Source organism: Leopardus geoffroyi, chromosome E2, assembly GCF_018350155.1.
Source record: "Leopardus geoffroyi isolate Oge1 chromosome E2, O.geoffroyi_Oge1_pat1.0, whole genome shotgun sequence".
Taxonomy (NCBI): domain Eukaryota; kingdom Metazoa; phylum Chordata; class Mammalia; order Carnivora; family Felidae; genus Leopardus; species Leopardus geoffroyi.
The window spans coordinates 33,003,065-33,018,649 of record NC_059335.1 but is presented as its reverse complement, the minus strand read 5'-3'; the positions used below and the strand labels follow the sequence as shown (position 1 = coordinate 33,018,649).

The window sequence follows — 15,585 nt, the reverse complement described above, 5'->3', positions numbered from 1 at the left end:
ATATATATATATATATATATATATATATATATAAAATGACTTGAAAAAAAACTGAGTACTGAGAAGAAAGCCTGGCCAGAACATGAAATAATTTCCTGAAGATTCCTCTTCACAAAACTTTCATTCACAAATATTCAGTGAGACTCATGAAGTTAGATCTTCAACGGTATTTGGTTTTGTTGAATCACCGTGAAGAACGTGACATTTTCAATGAATGGGATACGAATAAAGTATTTTTTTCTATCTACAACTAGGCTCTTTTTGATGAGTAAACATTCTGGTATAAGAATACTTAAACGGGAAAATAAACATCTTAACTATTTCAAGAATGTATAATTTATCATGCTCCATGGGTACAGCATGCTCGTTAAGAGCTTTTGGGTTTGGGTAGCAGGTGGGGATCTGAGTCCCAGCCCAGGCCCTCACTGTCTGCTATGATCTTGGGCAAACGACTTCCCTCTCTGAATCTCAGGTCCCTCGCTTGCCTCCTAGAAGTGCTGTGAGGGTCACGTTAGCTACCCAGAGTAACAGCCTGGCACAGTACTCGGTAAGTATTTATCAAGAGTAGTAGCACCACCACTTTACCACTTTCAAATGCTTCTGTCATACACTCTCCTAGGTGACTCTCAGGATAAGCAAAACCATCAGAGAGGAGAGATGAGTATTCTAACTCCAACTTTACACAGGAGGAAAAGGACCCCTCGAGGGACTTGTCTGTCCATGGTTGTGCAGCTAATGGAGGCCTTTCCTACTCTTTATCCAAGACCCTTAAATCTCCACGGCTCCAAATTCAGAAAAAAACCAAAAGGGCTGCCTAATCAAATCCCTGCTCTGTTTTTAGGCAAATTATTGGGAGGTCAAAATACCTGGTATAAATTCCCTCCATTCCCCAAATGTATCTTAGTTCCTAACTTTTGGACATGAGCTTATATGAAAACATAAGGAGAAAGGGAAGAAAACAGTATAAAAGCAAATTTTGTAGCTAATGTAGAAACTGGGAAAATCAAGTACCTATAGGTACACATAGTAAAATTTTTTTGAACATTTGAAAATTTATTGTTTTGAAAATAAAGTTCTTCTCCTGTGAAATATTAATATGTATATAATATATACGTAATAAAAAATATAATCTTGCTTATAATACCAAATTCAGTCATGAAGCTCAATTCGGAGTTCTCATTTGAATGTTTACTGGGGATAAATATCGCCGGCCTATGAGCGTCAACCCTCCTACTGGAAGGGCGGAAAGAGGTGGCACCTGGCATGAGGGTGAGCACCTCATAGGGCTGCCTGGGAGGTCGGACAGTATGGCATGCATGCTTTCATTACAGGACGGGAGGAGACTGATCTAATCAGAGCAATGGGCAGTTAAAACTCCCTTAAGCGCAGGATAATACTTGCCTCCCGTTTTGCGATTTACAAATCCTAAACTTATAGCCATTCCGAATGGGGGTGACTCCCCCCCGTTTCTGTGCCTCCATTACGTTCCCTTGCAAACTTCCTCCTTTTTGTTGCTGTATTCATTAATGCCTTTGAAACACCCAGCGTTGGCAGCTCTGTGGAGGCTGGGCCATAGGAAGTGGACCATGAAGGGCTCAGACCGTCACAAGGCTTTGTCAGACAGCCACAGGCCAGCTTAGGAGAATCCACCCCGTGGAAGTCACTGGCTGGTCTCTTCTGGTTATGGAATCCTCCCTGCTCCCTTTCTGGCAAAGACACATATCCATTAGTTTGGGGCTGCATCTGGGGAAAATATTCGTAGATTGTTTTACCACATTCCCCGGGCACATTTAGAATTTCTAACCAGAATGACTTAAGAAATGAGACCCTCGGAATTAAAAAAACAACAAACAAACAAACAAACAAAAAAACAAATCCTAAAACTATATAAAAACTATATATTTACCATCATTTAAAAACTGTTGATTATGATGATATATAGAAACTTACTCTGCCATTAGACTCCGGACTCTACAGGCAAAAAGGATGGGATCGCTTTTTTCTTCATCATTTGGTACTTGAACAGGCATAAACTGAAAGACAAACGTAACTTTCCATTACAACTGTTAAGCCTAAGCACTAAATGTTACATACGTTAATTTACAAGCTGTCTGTCATTATATTAAACCCCCCACCTTCCTGGCGCATGGGTTACATGCTAGACAGGGAACAACACTGTGTGTGGACTCAGCGGATCCATAGTTCAGCCCTGCGTCTTTCTGTGTGTTAACTGGTAGGTCTCTGGAGTTTTCTTCACTGTTGCCTGGACCCTAACAAGAGGGCTGTGATCGCCCACTCACTTCAGTGCGACGAGGATGAAAGAAGCCAGTGCCCGGAATATTCTGGAAGTTGTAAAGCTGTAGGTTCTGAGATCTTATTCTCCAAGCGGTACTTCCTACCACTTCCAGCCCTTTGTGTGAAAATGTTAGTACCAGAAGTAACCCGTTTCTTGTGATTTATCTTCTCTACCCACGCCTGTGTCAGCCATATTTTTATCATTTGTTCAAATGTCACGCTTTGCATTTCTTCTGCTCTCTTTTAACCCTTAGCATGGGCTTTCTAGCTTTTGCAGAGTATCATGTGTTATCATTTTAAATTTTACTTTTTTTTCTCTACTTGATATTCGGTAATGTCTCATTTGTACTGTTCTTGTTTTATTTACAGTTTTCTAACATTTAACAAGATTTTGGTGCTATATTGAACTCATTGCATATTTTTTGAGCACCTACTATATACCAGGCAAGATGAACAGGACTCTATTCCTGCTCCAAAAAAGATCTGTATTTTACTAGGATAGACCAACTAACTTAGGTTCAAGTTATAAAGGTCACATGACCAGGACTCAGCCCAAGTCCTATCAGATTCTAAAACCCTTGTTTTCCCCACTCAACCATCCTTCCTGGAGTATGAGAGCAAGGGATAGGAAATGATTAATTCGGCAGGGGGCAGGGAAAGGCAGCCAAAGAAGCTTTACAGAAGAGCTAATACTTGATCTTGGCTTTTTAAGGATAAACATGATCTCACCAATAGCTACTGTTCATTGAATTATAACTATGGACCAGGCACCATGCTAAGGGTTTTATATGCATTATTTTCATTCCACCAGTCCTCTTGATTTTAGTCACAGGATTGGGACTCACATTAAAAGACCTGCTTAAAACTTCATGGCCCATTTTCATTCAATAAATATTGCTGAGGCACCTCCTGTATGCCAGGCATTGCACTAAACCCAGAAGACAGGACAGCAAAGCCCCTGCCCTCAAGGAGCTCTCCATGCGGTGGGGTAAAAGTTATGATAGATGAGTGCAGTCTACCAATGAGAGCTACCATCCATTAAGCACGTACCATAGGCTGGGTACGTGCCGGGTACTGTATATTAGGGGCTTTATAAGATTAACTCTCCACAATTCCTTGAGGTCAGTTCCACCACTTGCACTTGACGGGTGAAGAAAGTAGCTTGAAGAGGTTAAGACCACACACCAGTGGCAGGATCGCGATTTGAAAGAGAAAGAAGACTGTATAAAGAACACCACTTTTGGACTCATGTCGACCTGTTTTCAAATCCTGTTAATCACGTCAAGAAGCCTTTGGGCAAGGGTGATTCAGAGATGAAGTGTGAGCCACGGGCTCTTGTGACCAGGTCCAAGCTTTTGAGCAGAAACATGGGTTGGTAGGAGTGGACAAACCAAAGAGGAAAAGGCTAAGAGCAGGGAGAAGCCCTGGAGGGTCTGGAATCACCCCGTGAGAGAAGGAAAGACCACGAACAGAGGGAGTGAGGGTGCAGAGGCAAGCATGGATGCAAGTGGTACGGGAGGAGAAACTGGACAGGAATCGTAGGACCGTGCACTAGGTGACTGACTGCCATTGACCGCTATGTGACACAGCCTCTCCCAGGGGACGGTGGCATGCTGTGCAAAGAACACTGTTTCGGCTGCTTGCTGTCTTGTGTCTGCCGTGAGGTCCCGGGAAAGTCATTCAGCCCTGATGAGACTCAGTTCCCCCTCTTGTCAAGCGAGGAAGTTCGACTCGATGTTCTCGAAAGCCCTCTCCAACTGGAATTCGACGGCTAGCTTTCCACTTAGGATCATTATTCTTGAAGATGGAAAAACACGCTAAGCCACCAGAGGTCCCCACATCACTTATGTATCCAGAGCAACATCCGATCTTTGCAGATAAATCTTTCTCAAGTGTCCCTCCATCCTGTTCTAAATTTGAATTTCTTATGCGTGCTTAGTAGGAAATCCAAGGAAGAAAACAAGACGTTAAAAATCAATGTTCATAAAACCTCTAACAAAAGAATACAAAAACGTTTTAAACTGCCATATAATTCTTCACTTTAAAAAAAAAAAAAGCCACATGATCATTTGACACACGCTTAATCTGTAGGTTATAAAAGCACATCCTTGAAAACCCTGAAAAATAAATACGGCTACACTGTTAACCAAACATAATACGACGAACTGTGGGTTTAATTCCTTTTACTGCAGGTAATATTTTCCGTGAAAGAATTTTTAATAACTCTCATATTGGCATGGCATTTTATTCTCAATGAAGAAAATTCCACTGAGAGTACAAAATAATTAAAAGCCTGTATTTGACCCTCACGGGCCTTGGAGGCCTCCCATGCCTCCTGAGAAGCAATTCAATGGAAATTCTCGTAAGAAGTCACTTCTCCTTGGAGCGGACCTAGCCCTCTTTAGCACATTTCCATTTTGCATGTAGACATTCAAGGCTCACAGCATATACGTGTCCTCTATGCGGGTAGGGAGACTGGCTGAAGACAGAAAAACGTGATTGTTGTTGTCTGCTACTGTCCCCTAATACACAGCTCAATACCGCAGGGTCTTCAGGACCCCAAATTTTCTTTTCTACCTTCACCTTCTCTCACCATCCCGAGTATCCACATGGACGGTTCATCAGACATGTTGATCTCACGGCTCTCCACCTGGCCACAGGTGTTCTCAGCTGTGCCTCAGCCAGGGCGACAAACATAGGACGCTAACCTTCTCTGGCAAGTTCTTCCATGAGAATTTCCCTTCGTCGCCTATTAGCTTTTACTTCTCTAACCTGGTCCGGCACAGACTGTAAGAACCTGCTAGTGACCCTCAGGACATGCTCGTCCCTCCCTTCCTGGCAACAGCTGCCTGCCTGTCCCCACTGCCCTTCAGGAGTCAGACACCTCCGTGTGGACTTTCTGTCATCCAGAATCTCCCCCTTCTGCCACACCCATGGCGCCAACCACATACCCACGATCACCTCTCTTGCTCCTGCCTTCCCATCCCTGCTAGAGACCACTGCGGGATGCTAAAAAAAGGTGCACAATCTTATGGGCTGAGGCTCCTCCGATCCATGGGAAGCTCCATAGGGTCCTTACAGCTGCTTGAAAATTATGTGATTTTCCCCAGGTGACCATACCGCCTCCAGACTCAGAAATAGTTTTGTTTTGCCGAAGGTCTTCCCTTTTCCTTTTAATCATGCAAGTGTGCCCCCAAATGTGATCTCAATACTGAGTCTGTTTCCTTAGTGTCTGTGTGACAGGTGAGGATCAAGTTACTTAACATGAACCTCACTGCGGCTTGGATATCTGTGCTGCATCTGCTGCCGTCATATCTAAATGTTTCAAACACGGTCTGTGCTTCTCAGGTTGCAGTCCTACTTTTCATCCCAATGGTACTTCACGCTCAACTTTAGAAGGAAGACAGTGAAAGAGTTAAGGACATGCGACCCCAAAACATACCGCTTTGGTATACTGATTATTTTGAGCTGAAGACACTTGGAAAATAGCCAATGTGGGGAGACGTTTTCTCTGAACTTCCCTTACCTCCCTAAAGTCAGCTACTCCGAGAGGAACTCAGTTGTCCCTCATCTGTCCTCAAGTCCCTCCTGGGGAGTTTCACCCAACAGGGAAGATGGACTCTTACCACAGGTGACACGACTGGAATTCGACATCACACACAGACAAACGTGATCACACGCTATCATAGCTCCCGGTCTATTCTTCCCAGGGCCCACCAGTCTTTCCTAAAAACCACTGACTCTCCCCTGCGTGGCCTACCCCCTCCCTCCCCTTCCTCACTACTTTTTGTGATATCCACTTTTTATTCCCCATGATGCCTTGTACACATATTAAAAGTGAATAGATGTGTGTATCCTTTCCCCTATTAGTCTGCCCGCCATGAGATTATCTCACAGATCCAGCTATGGAACCTCGGTGGGGAGACGGCAGGCACTGCCTCCCCACAACAGCCCAGGTGAGCTTCCCCAGTTTTTTCCCATTGCTCCCGAGACTGGCTCCGGGCCTCGCTTCAATGTGCTCTGTTCCTCCCCCCCGCAGGCTCGGCACCACCCTGCCCCATCTAAGGGGAGGCTAACCGACATATTTCCCATGCTAACACCTCATTTGTCCTGCTGGTCTGGGAGTGCCCTACCTCCTCCCGGGCCTTAGGCTGCACGCAAGATAAAGTCAGAATTCTTCAGCCCGTTTTGAAGGCGATCCGATATCCAGAGCCAACCCTTTACATGGCTACTCAGGCCCAGCAAAACTGCCTTATTCATTGTTTCCTGACCACGCGGGGCACATTCCTTTCTACTAAAAGAGAAAGACTGATGAGTGACGATACTACAATCAGTCTTTTCTTCTTCCAAGTAACAGGAAAGGACTTTAACGAATCACTCTCAACAAACGTGGAGTTCTGGCTCTTCTCGTGATTCTTCTTTTAAGTCTTCAAGAAAGAGCAAATGCGAATCAAGGAAGGCATTTACGAACTACCATTCACTGCTTTCTTCCCTGAAGAACAGAGACATTTAGAGGATAAGGGAAATACAAGTGAATGCTTATTGAACACCTACCACGTGCTAGTACGTAAGTAACCTTATTAAATGCTAACCACCCTATAAAAGAGGTGCCATTATCCCCATTTTACCACTGAGAACACAGGCTAGGAGAGGCTTAAGTCATTCACTCGAGCACATACAGGTTGGTAGCAGCAGAATTGGAAGAAAACCCCAGCTAATATTCTTTATATTAACATTCTATTTCTTTTTTTAAAAAATAATGTTTATTTATTTTTGAGAGAGAGGCAGTGTGTGAGCAGGGGAGGGGCAAAGAGAGAGGGAGACACAGAATCAGAAGCAGGCTCCAGGCTCTGAGCTGTCAGCACAGAACCCGATGCAGGGCTCAAACTCACGAACCGTGAGATCATGATCTGAGCCAAAGTCGGACGCTTAACTGACTGAGCTTAACTGACATAAACATATCTGAACCTTCCCTAAGTAATACACTCTTTGGAGATTTGAAAAGTTGTATTGGGGCGCCTGGGTGGTTCAGTTGGTTAAGCGTCCGACTTTGGCTCAGGTCATGATCTCTCAGTTTGTGGCTTCGAGCCCCGGGTCGGGCTCTGTGCTGACAGCTCGGAGCCTGGAGCCTGCTTCTGATTCTGTGTCTCCTTCTCTCTCTGTTCCTCCCCTGCTCACGCTCTGTCTCTCTCTCTCTCTCAAAAATAAATGAAAATTAAAAAAAAATTTTTTTTAAATAAATAAAAAGTTGTATCTATCTACAGGGATTGGTCATAACACTCACTATTACAATCCTTTCCAAAATCAGAATTGTTTTTTTAATAAAAAAACAATGACCTTCTCTTACTTGTGACAATGGACTACCATAAAGTACTGTAAGTCCAATTTTAGCCACTAGAAGCTTGCTTTAAGCTTTGCAAAAGAATTTACTAAAACAAAATGTTTCTGTCTGCCTACAAATCATTTTTCTGTACCTGTATTATAAAGGATAGCTCTGAATACAAATAGAGATATAACCTATGAAGGAGGAAACAGACTGATGATCACTGTGAATGCCCTGTTTCCATCCATAAAACAGCTGTTGTCCACATAGTGCCCTATAATCTGGCTTTGCGTGGATTCTCTTTCATGAGATTCACTAGCAGGCTGTTGATTTATGTCACATTTGGGGATGTTTCCTACTAGCTATCTTCTTCCCTATGCCCCTAAGCCAGATGCTTATAAAGACATACATGTGAGGTAGCTAGCCAATAAAAGTAACCACTCAAAGACAGTTTAAACACATCCACTATGCCATTATGATCCAGAGAATAACTTTCAGGAGAACCTTCTGCGGACACACATGGCATCATTGTTCAAGGATGCCGGAAGACCAATTATAGAGGGTGTGAGGTTTGGACCTGATTGTATTTTTAAGACTCAAGAGTCAAGGAAATAATGGCCTTTTCAAAAGCAAGTCTCTGTTGAGAAAGCAGAGAGGGAGTGAGGGGAGGAGACATTACACTCCCTAGGTGTTAACTATCCAATGGTTTCGGTAACTACAGAGTTGGAAAATCATCATCAGTGAGGAGTGAGTTGTAAAAGGAAAGAATACAGCTTTCAGCATCCAGAGATGTCCTATGACTCACCAGTGCAGTGTCTAAAAGGATACCAAATGATCCACTCAAGTTCATTTTAAAAACTGCAAAACTTGGGGTGCCTGGTGGCTCAGTCGGTTAAGCTTCTGACTTCAGGTCAGGTCATGATCTCACGGTTCACGAGTTCGAGCCCCACATCGAGCTTGCTGCTGTCACTGTAGAGCCTGCTTTGGATCTTCTGTCCCCTCCTCTCTCTGCCCTTCCCCTGCTCGTTCTGTCTCTCTCACTCTCTCAAAAATAAATAAACATTAAAAAAGTAAAAAATAAATAAAAATAAAAACCGCAAAACTTGAGACCACATTCTTGAACGGTACATCTTAATTAAGCTTAACTGGTTACTAGAAGTTCTAAAGTTCTAAAAACATATGTAAAAAATAATAACTAGGATTTCCATCAGTTGTAATGAACATGGACGCTGGGAGGGGGTGCTTCTGAACAACCAACACGACTGTAGCTGGCACAACTAAACACGCCGAGCCTTCTAACTAAGCTACATGTGTGGCAGCTCAAGTCGGGCATCCCCAGATGTGGTGCAGAAGCCGGAGTCTTGACACAGCGCCCAACTCTCCAGGGCCCTGAGCCAGGGTGTGGACACAGAGAGCACCAGACGGGCTGTGGGATACATTTTTCAATTGTGCCCAACCGGGGGGAATGAAAATACTCAAAAGTCATAAAGTGGTGAGAAGTCCCCAAGGTGAAAGGTAGCATCATGAATCTAAAATAAATATAATTAAAATAAGAAGACTACATGTGAAGGCCACAGAGTCCCATCCTCTTGCCCTGCACCACAATTCAAACACATTGAATCTTACCAATTCAGCTATTCTAAACCAGGTGCTAGCCATTTTGTTTGTGAAGTTATCAAAGGATATATTCTTTCTTTGCCAGCAAGTATTATTCAAACAGGTCTAAGAACTGGCTGGAGAATGCAAACACTGTAATGGAAAAGAAAGAAGGAGGGAATAAAGGGGGAAGGGAGGGAGGGAAGGAGGGAGAAAGAGAGAAAGAGAGAGGAAAGAAAGAAAGAAAGAAAGAAAGAAAGAAAGAAAGAAAAGAAAGAAAAAGGAAGGAGGGAAGGAAGGGAGAGTAGAAGGGAGAAAGAAAGAAAGAAAGAAAGAAAGAAAGAAAGAAAGAAAGAAAGGGAAGGAAGGGAAGGGAAGGGAAGGAAGGGAGAGTGGAAGGGAGGAAGAGAGAAAGAAAGAAAAAGAAAGAAAGAAAGAAAGAAAGAAAGAAAGAAAGAAGAAAGGAAGGAAGGAAGAAAGAGAAAGAAAGAAAGAAAGAAAGAAAGAAAGAAAGAAAAAGGAAGGAGGGAAAGGAAGGGAAGGAAGGGAGAGTGGAAGGGAGGGAGAGCGGAAGGGAGAGAGAAAGAAAGAAAGGAAGAAAGAAAGAAAGGAAGAAAGAAAGATAGAAAAGGAAAAAGGCCATGACACAGAAAGGAAATGTGGTAATAATGGTCAGGACACAAAAAATGAGGCCTTTGCATACCTCTGTTGTAATAGTTTGACCACTGAAATATGTGCTAGACAGTTCTAGGTGCATTTCCACATCTGTTGCTAGATCTTGTTTTAGCTGGGGAAGGGTAAATTTAGAGGAAGGGGCAGCATATATATTATATAAACAACATCTTCCAATTTTGCAGAGAAGACAGGGTGGGTGTTTTAAGTATAAGTTTTCCTTCCTTCCTTCCTCCCTCCCTCCCTCCTTTCCTTCCTTCCTTCCTTCCTTCCTTCCTTCCTTCCTTCCTTCCTTCCTTTTTTTAGAGAAAGCAAACAGAGCTAGTCTATCTGCACAGCTATGAAAGATGGAAGAGCACGCTTGGAGTACTTAGAAATAATATAATATTTCTTCCTGACAGGGCTTCCCAAAATATATCCTATGGAACACCGCTTCCAGGAGGTATCCAGAGAAAAAGGGATATGGTGGTCACACCATCTCAAAGGCACTGACAGGTCTTGAGAAAAAGAAATCTGATTGATTTTATTTACACTGGTATTTCTCAAACTTATTAGAGTACAGATTACTGTTTTTCTCTGGAAACATCTAAGTATATTCTAAAAAGTAGTGTTTTTTTGATCACATTGAGAGAGACTGAACTGGTTTTAAAGGGGGGGAAGTGTGGCATACAATTAATAAATAGATTGTTTCCTGGCAAGCAGACAACCTGTAAGTCTCCAGAAAAATTTCACCAAAGTGAAACTCATTTCGAAATGCAATTTGCCCCCTACATCATTTGGTATTTCTGACCTCTATGTGGCTAAATGACTAAGCTATACAACAACAAAAAACCAGTATTCTTGTGACTTAAATTCCATGTCCTGTCACTGGGAGCATGGGCCCCCACTCAGGACTCCGAATTAACATATGCAAACTTAGAGTTCTCATTGCACAATCTACGGATGCAACTGGAAAATGAAGGCAAGAGCCTGACTCGCTCTTCGGACCCTTCTGTCTTCAGAGGCTCCCTGAGGGTATCACTAGAGCCAACTCTACTGACTCTGCATTTATGAGTCCATTCCTCATCATTGCTAGCATCTAAGAACGGTTCTGGAACCATCGTTCAGAGTCTTAAAAATCTGGCCAGGATTTTCAGAACCATCTAATTGCTCCCGCACTCCCTGCCTGTCTCTGCAACTCAAACCCAAAGATGGCCAAACCAGGCCAAAAGAATGCTGACATGAGCTGCCTCCCAGAGAGGATTTCCTCAGGCTTTCCAGGTGCAGAGTGAGTCCAAAGTGAGGGCTTCTGACGTCTGTGCCTCTCCCCAGAGTCCAAGTAGCACCTCTCCGCTCTGACAGAAAGTACTCTTCCAGGAGCTGTGGGGCTCCATCGGCTACTGTATGCAGCTCCTTTTGTCAAGATGTGAAGCACACCATACCGTTCAACCAGGCAGAGGTCAGCATTGAAAGGAGGATGATAGAAACCAGTTATGCAAATCTGGTCAGCCAGGGTGGTCGCCTATGAAAGTTCCCAGAAGCCAGAGGTTTTTCCTGATAGGATTCCAAGGGCTGGATCTGACAGCCAGGTGGACAGTTTGTAAAAGACCGGCGCCATGGCGGATTTAACTGCCAACCTTTGTACAGTGGGGCTCTCGAGACTAGAAGTGCAAAAGAAAAGGAAAGGCCAAATCTCCAGTTCCAAGACTGTTTTTGAATGACTTACCTCAACTTCCACCTTTGTGAAGAGCTGGCAGAAAGTGAGCATACAGAGCTGAATGCTGAGGAGAAAAAAGAACAGGCCATCTTTATACGGTAACACAAGTATCATCTATATTACCCGACGGTCCTTTCTTTATAGGCAAACACTGCCACGTCATACTTCATATATATATTTTGTGCTTATGAATGCCACACGGCAGCTGTAACACTCCTTGGGCTTAAGCAAGTATTCTTGATATTCCAAAGTTAAATCACCAAGTACAACACCAAATATGTACTTGTGAGTCAGAGCTGCAGCTCGGCAGACTAAACCCCAAATGTGAAGTCTCCTTGACAACTCAGGCTTGTAGGCCTACGAGCCTAGAGAAACTACCAAGGCCACATTTTAAGGTACATAAATGTGCTTATAGGAAAACTCCTGAAGTAAACATTACATTTCGAAACTCTTCTCTGATATTAAAAACAAACAAACAAACAAACAAACAAACAAACAAACAGTGGGCCTTTCCCTAAAAGCAGAAACTTTATCATAATTGTCCCAATTAATAATCAATATTTTATTTAAGGAGAAATTTTCTGAAATGTTTCAAATTTCATTGTAAAACCAGATAAAGGCTTTCTTTAAAGCGAACGGTTAAAGCCAACCCTCTCAAAGATAATTTCTGAAATAGTTGTTTCTATGTACCTTTCTAATATATATTTAGATTCTCTGGATAGGATTTCTATGGGATTTTTATTTCACCTCATGTAGACAGATGACCCAAAAATCTGGCAGAGTGGATTATACTACATGAAAGAAATCAACCAACCTTTTTTTGTGTTTAAGAAACTAAAATATGATTTAGCTATAAAAGTTATTTAAAGGGGCTTACTTAAGATAAGAAATTTAGAAATTTAAACAAGGAACTTAGTTAAAAGAAGGAATGTAAGAAATAGATGTACCAATTCCGTATATAATTATAAGTTGTTAAGTATTGGTTGTCAAACTTCACATCTGAGGGGAAAAAAAACTTTTACTATTAACTCCAAGCAAATAAAATCAATCCACATTGTCTACTATAAAGTAAATTGTCCCTGAGTTATTTATTTTATTTTATTTTTTTTTAATTTTTTTAACGTTTTATTTATTTTTGAGACAGGGAGAGACAGAGCATGAACAGGGGAGGGTCAGAGAGAGGGAGACACAGAATCCGAAACAGGCTCCAGGCTCCGAGCCGTCAGCACAGAGCCCGACGCGGGGCTCGAACCCACGGACGGCGAGATCATGACCCGAGCCAAAGTCGGCCACTCAACCGACTGAGCCACCCAGGCGCCCCGTCCCTGAGTTATTTAAATTGAACTTTTGAATTTGGTGATTCACACAGACAAATCTGTTCTGAAAATTCTGAGTGAAGGAAGGAAGGAAGGAAGGAAGGAAGGAAGGAAGGAGGAAGGAAAACGAAACAAACCAGGCATAAGATCTCATTGAACCTGTGTTGTCCAAACAACACTTCTCAAACCCACACAAAATGGCTTTTCCATAGCTGCCCTTTCTCTGAGTGTATTCCCCAAGTTTATTAACTCTCTCCCTTGGGCTGTCTGTCTTGGTATAGAATCTCTTCCTTAGAATCTGAGTCTAGACTAGCCCTTGGAGCAGGAGCAACTGAGAAAACTGACTTAAGAGTAACAGATTCAGTGCTAAATATGGTATGAAGCCCACTGGAGGATTCGGGCAGAAATGAGAGTTACCACAGGCCAAGCACAATGTGGCATTTGGACAAAACAAAGCTGTGCCTTTTAAAGATTTTGTGTTTATCACTCCTAAGAAATCTTTAACTCCTCAAAAAGTGTTTTCCTCTCTTTTCTGAATTCTCTCTCCTATTTTCTTCTTCCCTTTGTCACACTTGTTAGAAGGCTGGTTTAACCAGAACACTCCATTTTCTATCCTGATCCCCCTTCCAAGAAGGCGTTCTCCTACTTGACCTTCATGCCTACCTGGACTGATGAAAAAGTTTGAAAAAGACATACTGAGCGCACTGTGAATCTGAAGTCACTATCTCTGCAAGGCACTTAAATTGTCAGGGCCCTAAGGATGACACAACTCAGGAACTATAAAGACACACTATATCCAGTTTGTAGGCACTCCTCTTTCTAAAATACTCTCACACTATTTGTTTCTTCTCACTTGCTCTCGTATAAAAAGCTGAAAACCAGGAACCCAAGATCAACAGTGGCACAAAACACGTATTCTAGCCAAATAAATAAACTGATTTCCTGAAGAGTTAAAGACCACATAATGCCTAGATATTCTTTACAATTTGTGGTCTTTATTTTGAGTGTCGTTTACTTAACTTCAACTATGAAGGACTGAAGCGTAATAGGAACATACACGTTTCACATGTTAATAAACACTAACACATGTGAATGGCCCATCAGTTACCTATTCTGATTTAAATTTATTATTTTGATGCAATTCACACATACAAAATGGAGAAGATTGGCATGCACCATAAAAAAAAAACTGACTTTCATACATTGTTTGGATTATCTAAGAGGTATGCAAGGAAGTCACAAGATACTTGAAGGCGAATGAAGATTCCCTTTTAAATAGGTCCAAGTGGTTGTCTATGCATCGACGACGTTATGTAAACTCTCTATGTAATAGTATCAAAAGGCATTGCTGGGTAAGCCCCAGGCAAAGTCCTCACATCCAAGCATTTTACATGGCTCTCACCAAATATAAACCAGCTCAGACTTATCCAGGGGGAACTCGACAAAAACGTCTTGAGAGAAAGTACGATTGTACATGCTCTGTTCTTTTTAAAGGCCTGTTTCAGTGCAGCTTTGCTTAATGGCGAGCTGTATTCCTCTCCTGTCTTAAATGTTTATAGAAACTGCTGATCCCTCTGCTTTTAAAATCCAGGAACGGAACTGAAAGCTTAGCTATTTTCTCAGCTCAGATCAGACACATCACAGCTATTTTAGGCCATATGACGCAATGACTCCGGACTGCTTAAACCGATATAGTAAAACAACAATGGAGACACCAGATAACATGCTAAATCTGCAGTGGGAATAAAACTACAAGATTAAAGCTAAGTAGGGTACAAACTGGGTCACTGGACTGTTTCTTAAGGATTGGTAGCTACACACATGAGACCCGCAAGAACACGGCAGACAGCCAGAATTCTACACGTGGCCGGCGCTGGGGGCTAACAGGAAAGATAGTGATGCTCTCTACAGACTTTCTCCTTTACAAGATTCTAGGATCTGATTAGAAATCTTTACTTTTACAAAAACAAGGCTTTTTTTTAAAAAAAAGGAATAAATAATTTTTCTTTTTCTTCCCTGAACAAAATTTATAGAAACCAATAATAGAGAGAAGCAACTTACAATGTATACCCCTGCCATGTCCACGTCACGGTATCCTACAATAACAAAGGTGTTTAGACTGTTAGTTCAGAGAAAAAAATAAAAGCTAAATAAAATCGAAATCTTATTTTCATATTGGTACTCATATACGTCCCTGCTGAATTAAAAGCAGTATGTTGAAAAGTAAAACAAGCCTATTAAACGACAGCAAATTGCTCTAGGAATTCTTGGATTATATCTCTACATGGCAAAAATCTGTTTTCTATACGTAGCCACCTATCTTTTCATGAAATTAAGTTGCTTTTAATTCTTAATAGAATTCTGAGCACGCTTAGCTATTTTTTCTCCTAATGTGAACACATCTGGATAATTAATTTGCTTATAAAGCCCAGAATATATCAGTTCCCAAAAAAAAGGGAGGGGTACATGCTTGGGAGAAAAGATTAGAGTAGTACATAGTGAAAGGATTTACATAAATGCCAAATAGGCAGAAGTACAATTAAGTAAATCTTGATAGATATTAATTTTTTAACTAGGGGATGTCCAAAGGTGAGAAGACAGCCACTGAAAGGAAGTTGAATTGATCGAGAACTCTTGATCTTAAGTGACATAGATAATGAATCATTACATTCTGCTTGTTCATGGAA

General features: G+C 42.0%; 1 protein-coding gene across 3 annotated transcripts in view; it reads right to left on the bottom strand.

The window, feature by feature from the left end:
* Window positions 1-15,585, bottom strand: part of LPCAT2 (lysophosphatidylcholine acyltransferase 2) — a 70,346-nt gene that overhangs the window by 32,355 nt on the left and 22,406 nt on the right. For all 3 annotated transcript variants that reach the window (XM_045442788.1, XM_045442789.1, XM_045442790.1), the window contains 3 exons: window positions 14,960-14,994; window positions 11,592-11,646; window positions 1,951-2,033 (listed from right to left, as the gene is read on the bottom strand). In XM_045442788.1, coding sequence (XP_045298744.1) covers window positions 1,951-2,033; window positions 11,592-11,646; window positions 14,960-14,994 — 173 coding nt within the window. The remainder of the gene's footprint in view (window positions 1-1,950; window positions 2,034-11,591; window positions 11,647-14,959; window positions 14,995-15,585) is intronic.